Source organism: Rhincodon typus, chromosome 1 (genome assembly GCF_021869965.1).
Source record: "Rhincodon typus isolate 14 chromosome 1, sRhiTyp1.1, whole genome shotgun sequence".
NCBI lineage: Eukaryota > Metazoa > Chordata > Chondrichthyes > Orectolobiformes > Rhincodontidae > Rhincodon > Rhincodon typus.
The window spans coordinates 59,965,770-59,974,656 of record NC_063332.1 but is presented as its reverse complement, the minus strand read 5'-3'; the positions used below and the strand labels follow the sequence as shown (position 1 = coordinate 59,974,656).

The window sequence follows — 8,887 nt, the reverse complement described above, 5'->3', positions numbered from 1 at the left end:
GAAACTTCAACTTTCCTGCTCCTCTGATGCTGCCTGGCCTGCTGTGTCCCTCCAGCTCCACACTGTGTTATCTCTGGCTCCAGCATCATCAGTTCTTACTATCTCTATTCTTAATTAAAGGATGTTTTTGCAGTTAATCACTTACAGGCTGTTAATAAATCACTTTGAATGAAGGCACAAACATTTTGGATCACCAAGCCTCCCTTTTGGTGTTTGGAATGTAATATGTTTACCAGTTGGCAGAATTTATTGAATTTGAAAAGTTGGAGAATCACATTTGCAAGGTGAAAGGAAATTAATTTGATACAGGGCATGATATGAACCATTAGAAAATTACATGAACCATTGGGAAGATGCTTCCTCCATGACATGTCTACGTTCTTAACCCAGTAGCCTATCTATCAGTTTACGTTTTTCTTGTTGGGATGTGGGCATTGATTGGAAAGATAGCATTTACTGCTCATGTCTATTTGTCTGAGAAGGTGGTGATGGCGGGCTGCTTTAGTCAAGCATTTCATGGATAAAATTGTGTAACTTCAAAGGCAATTACAAGGGTAATTCAGAGTCAAAAATAAAAAGAGAAATTGCTGGAAAAAGCACAGCAAGTCTGGCAGCATCTCAGGAGAGAAAGCAGGTCTGGCAGCATCATTGGAGAGAAAGCAGGTCTGGCAGCATCGTAGGAGAGAAAGCAGAGTTAATGTTCTGAAGAAGGGTCACTGGACCCAAAACATTAACTCTGTTTTCTCCTTCACAGATGCTGCCAGACCTGCTGAGCTTTTCCAGCAACTTTGTTTTTGTTCCTGGTTATTGTAACATACTACAGCATGGTACACTCACCAAGCAAGCATCTGCTTTGCCTTTTTGGTCACTAGCGCAGATCATGTCCTTGGTTACTTGAGGTTTATGATTATAATATTGTTTGCTGTTGCACATTTTACGATCGATCACATATAACATCACTTCTTGAAGAGTGTCAGATGAAGTTGTTGAACTTGTTTGTCCCCATCCTGCCACTACACAGCGGGTTCCGGGTTTTATATCCTTATCCTTAACTTTTGGTAGGTTGAGCAGTTTCACATATTTGTTGATCTTTGCTTCACTGGAGAGCTGGGGCACAAGAAGAATAAATTAATATTTTTATTCACCAAACTATGAACAAAATCTTATTATTCTAAAGGAGAACTGTAATTTTCAGCTTCCAGTAAAGCTGGACCACAAATGTTTCTCCTCTTGGATTAAATATTCTGTTTTGGATCAGGCAATGGTTCCACAGACGCTGACGATCCTCTGGGATGGGTTTCCAGATGTTTTTCATCACCTACATCATTGTTATCTGGAATTTTACAGCACATCCCAATCCAATTCCCATCCAATATTTGCCCTACCAGAATTAATGCAGGGCACTCTGGAGCAAGCTTTTGCTACTGGCAGGTCAAGGATGCTTGAAAGAATTTGTAGAATGTTGGGATGGCACGGTGGCTCAGTGGTTAGCACTGCTGCCTTACAGCTCTAGGGACTGGGGTTTGATTCCAGCCTCGGGCGACTGTCTGTGTGGGTTTCTTTTGGGTGCTCCAGTTTCCTCCCACCCTCCAAAGATGTGCAGGTTAGGTGGATTGGCCATGCTAAATTGCCCATAGTGTCCAGGGGTGTGTAAATTAAGAGGGGAAAGGGTAGGATGGGTGGGACTAGGTGGCATGTCCTTTGGAAGGGTGGTGTGGACTTGTTGGGCTGATTAGCCTGTTTCTACACTGTGGGATTCTATGAATGCCAAGCAATGTCTCAACTGAAGTAATTAATTTGACCTTGAGGTTTTCCTCTAAGACCATAAAACATTGGAGTAGAAGTAGGCCATTCAATGAGATCATGCCTGATCTGATAATCCTCAACTATACTAAGATGGCAGTGGAGTTTGGGGGTGGGGTGGGAGGGGAGTGGTGCCGAGCCTCAGGCTCGTCCGCTCCCGTCAACTTTCTTTCTCTTTGCTTTTCTATTTACTTTTGCTCTTTTTCTTTCTTTGTTCTTAGGTTGCTTTTCCTTTAATCCTGGAGAGTGGTGGGTGAAGCATGAGGCCTCTGGTGGCAGCAGCAGTGGTAGCAATGTCAGGACAAGCGGGATGTGGCTCTACCCAGACTGGGGTCTCCTGGCAACCAAGGAACAGGCCCTGGGCTGAGTCACCTGGCCTGGACTCACAGGCTAGTTTGGGGCGCCAGGTCCGTGGCTAGGCCAGTGCACCTGAAGGAGGAGAAAGGTGGTCCTGGCTCAACGTAGTGGTCTCCCTGTGTGGCAGTCTTCTGGTGTGGTGGTCTTGTCCTGGTGTGGATGTCTCCTGCCTGTGTGGCGGTCTCTTTGTCTTCGGTGTCCAGGTATTCCAGCAACCCGCCAGGCGATCTCATCCAGGAGTGGCAGTCTTGGCCTGGTATGGTCGTCTTCTTCGGCAGAAGGCTTCCAGCCTAATATTCCAACGGCCCAGAATGGCGGTTTCATCCCCGTTGTGTCTTCATGCTATTCAATCTTTCCTAAATTGCCATTCCCCAAGCCCAGGAGCCATTAACTGAACTGTGAAAAATTTTGTCTTAACTTTACATTTTTTTATTGTTATGTATAACTCTGTCTTTGATGTAGGTGCTGTGGTGGAGTGACATATAAAACTTTTCACTATTTTTTATGTAAAAGCACACATGATAAATTTTGAGTCTATTGTATCCTATTGTATTGTAGTATATTGTATTCTGCATAAAATGCTGGTTAACAAAGATTGTTAATGGAAAAGGAACGTCAGTGTCAGTTAGGCAAACATTTCACTTAAGGAAAGGAAACTTCAAGTTATAGCAAATACTGGTTTGTCATGTTGGAGGGTGATGTAGAGTGATGCTTCCAAGTGGTCAATGCTACAGTCACTTCCTTTTTTGTGTACGTAAGTGACTTGGATGATTTAATTTATTTCAAAATTTGCAGATGATGCCAAGCGTGGAGATACTGTAGCCAATTATGATGATTCCAGTACCCATACTGATTGTTGACAACAGGATGTAGGTAGGTGAGCAGAATACATAGACAAGTGGCATACAGAGAAATCGGAGGTGATACATTTTAGGATAAGGATTAGGAAAGTCAAATATAGATTTAAGGGCACAATATCAAAGAGTGTACATGGACAGAGGAGCCTGAGGGAACATGCTTTTGAAGGTGGCCGGTCATATTGAGCGATGATTTGACAAAGCAGATGGAATCTTGGGCATAAATTGAGTGATTGGGTACAAATGGAAGGTGTGATGAACCTTTATAAGGCCATTCCTATGACTGCCATGTCCATTCCTATCAACCATATTTTAGTGACGGCATGGAGTCCTTGAATGGGAGCAGAGGAGATTTACTGGAATGACCTCAGGAGAGGGTCAAAATGGATCATCGGCTCTGTACCTCCAGCTAAGGTGCAAACTTACATGTGGATTTTACGATCATTCATGATAGGGATGTTTGTAGAAGTGATATTTTTCTTACTAATTGCTCTACAACAGCATAAATTATTTAATGTAATAGGAATACAGAGCTTTGAGCTGGTTGGTTGGCTGTTGGAATATTTAGCTCTATCCACTATTTAGAATACACATGCTCCTGTTTTGTAACTTCACCAACTTGGCATCTTATTTTGCTGCTCCTGGAGTACTTTTTTACATGCCTCATTGAACCAGATTCTGTTCACTCTTGGTGCGAAAAGAAAACTGTCTGATTATTGTCCAACAACCAGTGCTGAAAACCAACAGGGTCAAGATGTAAACAGGATCAAACCCAACTGTGACGAGTACTTTAACTGACAAAACTACTAGCAGACCTCAATAAATATTTTCCATAAATTTTACTCAAAGAGATTGAAAACACAAAGCTGTTACTTTTTGTGGAATTAAGCATGGCTGATTTTCTAAATTAAATAGTTTTAAACACTACAAACAAACCAGAATTAAAGAATTAAAATTCATACTTGGAGTAGCATGATGTCATTGTCTGGAGTTTTCATGGTAAACTTTGGATGGGGGTCCTGCTTTTTGACCTGAAATTTTTGCTGACTTTTCTCATTCTTTGACAGATCATGTGCTCCAAGAACGACTTGAACATACCCTTTGCTGCATTTCATCAGAAAGGTAGACAATTAGTGTTTGTTTCCATAAGAAAAGGCAATTTTCAAACATTCAGGAAGAAAGAACAATCAATGTTGGAAACAGTATCAGAATATCAAGCTGAGCAATACTAAGCAAATCTTGTTGCACACAATTTCTTTCATCCATAGATCTATTGCCAAAAACAGAAATTCCTGGAATTAACAGCAGTTTAGTCAGCTGGACTTTAATTGAAATGCTTGATCAGATGCTGACTGACCTATTGTGGACTTCCAAAATTTTCTGCTTTTACTTCAAATATCTAAATAGTAGTGATTTTTTTCTTTTGATCTCTATAAATATTATAGTTATTTAAAAAGAAAATGCAATCAGATTCATGTGACTTTTAACTAGAGGTTTGGAATAAAATGAAACCGATTTGTAGAATATTCACTCTAGAAAATTTAAATGAGTGTAAAATTTGTTTGGAGGTCACATCCCAGCCAGCGATGTTATAAAGTTTGTAAGGTCAAGTGGTTTGTTTCTTGGTTTCTGTGCCGCCGGTGTACTCGAACACCATTAGGGGACAGGAGAGCTCCCTTAAAGCTAGCACCAGAATGCCAATCAATTCCTGAGCGTCACTCTGATGAATGCCGGTTTTTCTTCTATGATCTGGAGCATCAAATGTGATTGTTATGAAGATGTATAAGCCAAAATTGCCTTCTTGAATCGCTGCAGCCCATTTGTAGGCTCACAATACTTTTAAGGAGGGAATTCCTGGATTTTGACCCAGTGACAGTGAAAGAATCGCAACATAATTCCAAGTGTGGAATGGTGTGTATCTTGGATTGGCGGTGTATCTGCTGCTCTTCTCCTTCTAGGTGGTAGTGGTAACAGATTGAGAGGTGCTGTGTAAGGATCCTTGAAAAGAACACTTTGCGATGGCAAATGCTGTGGTCACAACAGCCACAATTTCCATTTACAAGGAACAAACATGGAGACATCTAGTTTGCTTTTGGAAAGAGGTCACATGACCCTGTTTGTGGCTGTAATAAAGCTACTGAATTTTGGACAAATTCTGGGATAACTTGCCTGAGGAGCAACAGCGCTATCCTCCCTTTCTTTTTCTATAAAACTCCTCTCAAAGTGTGTGAGTTAAAAACCTACTGGAAAGCTTCAACACTACTCACTAATGATACTTCAAGAAGATTTTGGTATCTATTCTGTTTCCAGAAAAGAGGATTCAACAACCACAATGAAATATCCGCTCAGGCACAGCTTTAGGTGATCACACTCCATTATTACTCTTACATATGTTGGGATATTGGCAGCTTGGCTTTGCCAAGTTATGAGATGATGTTCTGAACAATTGAGGGGTATAGACAGCATTGGGGGTAGGTATCTTTTCAATATGATGCGGGATTTCAAGACTAGGGACATATTTTTAAGGTGAGAGGAGAGAGATTTAAATAAGACATGGGGGGCAAATTTTTTTAAACAGGGCATGGTTGGCGTGTGGAATGAACTTCCTGAGGAAGTGGCGGATGCAGGCACAGTTAGAATGTTTTAAAGACACTTAGACAAGTACATGAATAGGAAAGGTTTGGAGGGATATGGGCCAGGAGCAGGCAGGTGGGACTAGTTTAGTTTGGGATTATGGTCAGTATGGACTGGTTGGTCTGAAGAGTCTGCTTCCGTGCTGAATGACTCTATGACTCTATAACTCTCTATGTTCATAACTAGAAAAATACATGACTTTTTGCCATCTAACCACCAATTCATCCATAAAAGTAAATGATTCAATATAACTTATTTTAATCATATCAAAGATTTTGCCAACTGGATTATGAACTAATAATACGATACACCAATAACAGTGTGGTTATAGTGATTGAGAGCAATTATTTGATGGGGGTTAGGTGTGGATTATACAAATGAGTTGATAATTATAAATATATAATATATAAAATATTACGCATACACATGTGCACCCACTATAACTTACCATTCATGCTTACAGTGTGCTGCAGTCAGTACCCATCTATTTCTGATCAAAACCCCTCCACAATAATGTTTATAGTGCTCTTTGTGTTTACATTGGATAGATGCCATATAGGGTTTTGAATGCGGTTTAACTTCATGGCCTCCAATAATTTCCGCCCCATGATCTGTATAAAACAAAAGATGATTTTGAAAGCCTATTTCATCAGTTGAAACCAGAATTGCTACTTACATCCATGAATATTGGAGTAGTTATGAGTTAAACGAAGGTGAGATGAAAGTCAGTGCTCTTAACATTAAACCTCATTTCACTAACTGAAGTCAATGACAATAAGTGGTGAAATACGCTGCCAGCTGCAGAGATACTAAAGATTATTGTGATCTCAGCTCCAACACACCACTACAGGAGTTCCTAAGGATTGTGTTCCAGGCTCAAATAATGGTAACTTACTTAATGATCCTTCCTCCATGATCAACTCAGAAGTGCTATGTTCGCTGATAGAAACATGGTTGCATTTTGTTCCCTCATTCAGGTCATTTATATATATTTTGGATAGCTGGGACCCAAGCACTGATCCTTACCGTACTTTACTAACAACCTCCTGCCGTTCAGAAAAAGACCCATTTATTCCCATTTATTCTCTGTGGGAAGGCAACCAAATGGGCAACAAATGGGCATTCACTCAGTGATGATCCAGAGGATGGTCATTGGCAATCAGGAAAATAGTGTTGGGGGAGAATGGGGATGGGGTTAGTGACCACAATTTTGGAAGGAGGATTCTCAGAGCCCCCTAAAAAACCTAGAAGAACTGCCCTTTCCTGTCCAGAATTTGCTTTCTAGGATTTCTGGTTGGCTATCTATCACTGCTCCCAGGCTGAGGTCTCTGACTATAGTTGCAGAAGGTTCCTATTGATAATATTCAAAGGAATAAGTAACAACATGAGGTGTAGAATGAATTGCAGTTTCGAAATTACTTGTTTTACTCAATCATGAGAATTTCAATTTGCCCTCAGGGCAATGAAATCTTGTACTCAACTCGATAGACCAACGAGCAGCAACAATATTATCTAGCAGCTGGGTAGCAAAACAGAATCCTTTTCTCTATGAAATACTTTGTTACTTTGAAAGGAAACTGTTTTTGCAGTTCCAATATGTTAAGAAATCAAAGTACGTTGAAATATCAGGAAGTAGATCGCCATTGTAATTAGTACAGAAATAGATAAACATCAATTTATTAGTTGATTTGATTTTGAAAGTCTAGGTTAGTTATTGCAGAATGCTTAAAATATTCATATTGCATAAATATTATTATATTAAATCCTAATATAAATGTACTAGGTATAAAAGTTTACAAATTTGTTACTTACAGACTGGAGTTAGGAAAATGACGATCAAAGAAATGAACAGAGTATGTTGTAATGCTTTCATCGTAACTTCTCTTGTGACTACAATTTCTCATTCAATTTGTAATAAACTCAAAGGGATGTGGTTTGTTCCCTTTGATGTCACCTCTAAGAAGCTGTAGCCTTTCTATTGTGGGACTATTAAATTTACAGCAAGCCACATGACAGCACCCAAAGCTGACCAGAGTATTGTAATAAATATTAAGACATAGGAAAGAGGAAATTGGGGTTTACTGCGGTTTCTGAATCTATCATTTTTATATGCAGCCTGAAATTTTCAATTAAATAATCTCATGTCGAACATGACATATTTGGCACTCTATTCTGTTTACATGTTATAAAATAATGAAGCAATCCATGCCAACATGCAGAAAGACCTGCACAACATCCAGTCTTGGGTTGATAAATGGCAAATAACATTTCACTACACAATGCCAGGCAATGGTCAACTTCAACAATACAGAATCAATACAGAATATATCGTCACTTTCAACAACATTACCATCACTGAATCCTCCATCATCTACATCCTAGGGGTTACTGTTGAACAAAAGAATTAACTGGAGCAGGCATATCAACACAATAGTTAAAAAAGCCAGTCAGAGGCTGGGAAATCTGTGGAGGGTAGGTCACCTTCTGATTTCTTAAAGTCTTTCACTGTGTCAGTGAGCAATGTGATGGAACACTCTGCATTTGCGTAGAGAATTCCAAAGATTCACCATGCTCTGAGAGCAGTCATTCCACCTCTTTTGTCTGAAATGATTTTCCCGTTATCCTGGGATTATGTCGCTGGTTTTAGATTTACCAGCCAGGGGAATCTACTACCTATAACCACCATGTAAGAATTTCCTAAGTTTTGAAGAAGCCAAAAGTCTAGGGAATACAGATCCAGTCTCCTCAATCTCTTTTCATAAAACAATCCCTGTGGGATTAATCTTGTGAACCTTCAATGTGGGAAATACTTACCATCCACGGTAGAAGAATTGCTGTGGAGAATGTGTCCATAAATACTGATTGACAGTTAACAGCCAGGCATTGTTAAGTTTTTAAGTTAAGTTTCTCATTGGTTAGGGCATTTTCCTGAGAAATAAGACTGTCACTTACTTTGTTGAGTTGAAGTAAATGCAGCATATGCAGATGACCTTTCTGCAAAGAACAGGGTCTTGTACATTAATATATGTAGCTTCCGGTACACACGTTCACCAAAATTATATTGCCTTTAAAGTTAATGCAAAATTCTTATGGTCATTATTTCCCAAAGGCTGCTGAACAGCAAGGTTATTAATTGGCACTTTCTCATCACACAACGTTAAATCAAAAATTGCCTGGTCCTTAGTTGGGTCTTCAATGTGCTACTTCTGCAACCCATCTTATATACACTCCAGGAA

The 8,887-nt window shown here is 39.7% G+C and overlaps 1 protein-coding gene across 1 annotated transcript in view; it reads right to left on the bottom strand.

The window, feature by feature from the left end:
• The window catches only part of LOC109931235 (granzyme K-like), a 9,927-nt gene extending 2,403 nt beyond the window's left edge, over nucleotides 1–7,524 (bottom strand). Inside the window, exons 1-4 of the mRNA XM_020530566.2 lie at nucleotides 7,464–7,524; nucleotides 6,100–6,262; nucleotides 3,980–4,121; nucleotides 838–1,107 (exon numbers count right to left, since the gene is read on the bottom strand). Coding sequence (XP_020386155.1) covers nucleotides 838–1,107; nucleotides 3,980–4,121; nucleotides 6,100–6,262; nucleotides 7,464–7,524 — 636 coding nt within the window. The remainder of the gene's footprint in view (nucleotides 1–837; nucleotides 1,108–3,979; nucleotides 4,122–6,099; nucleotides 6,263–7,463) is intronic.
• Between the last annotated feature and the right edge of the window lie 1,363 nt (nucleotides 7,525–8,887).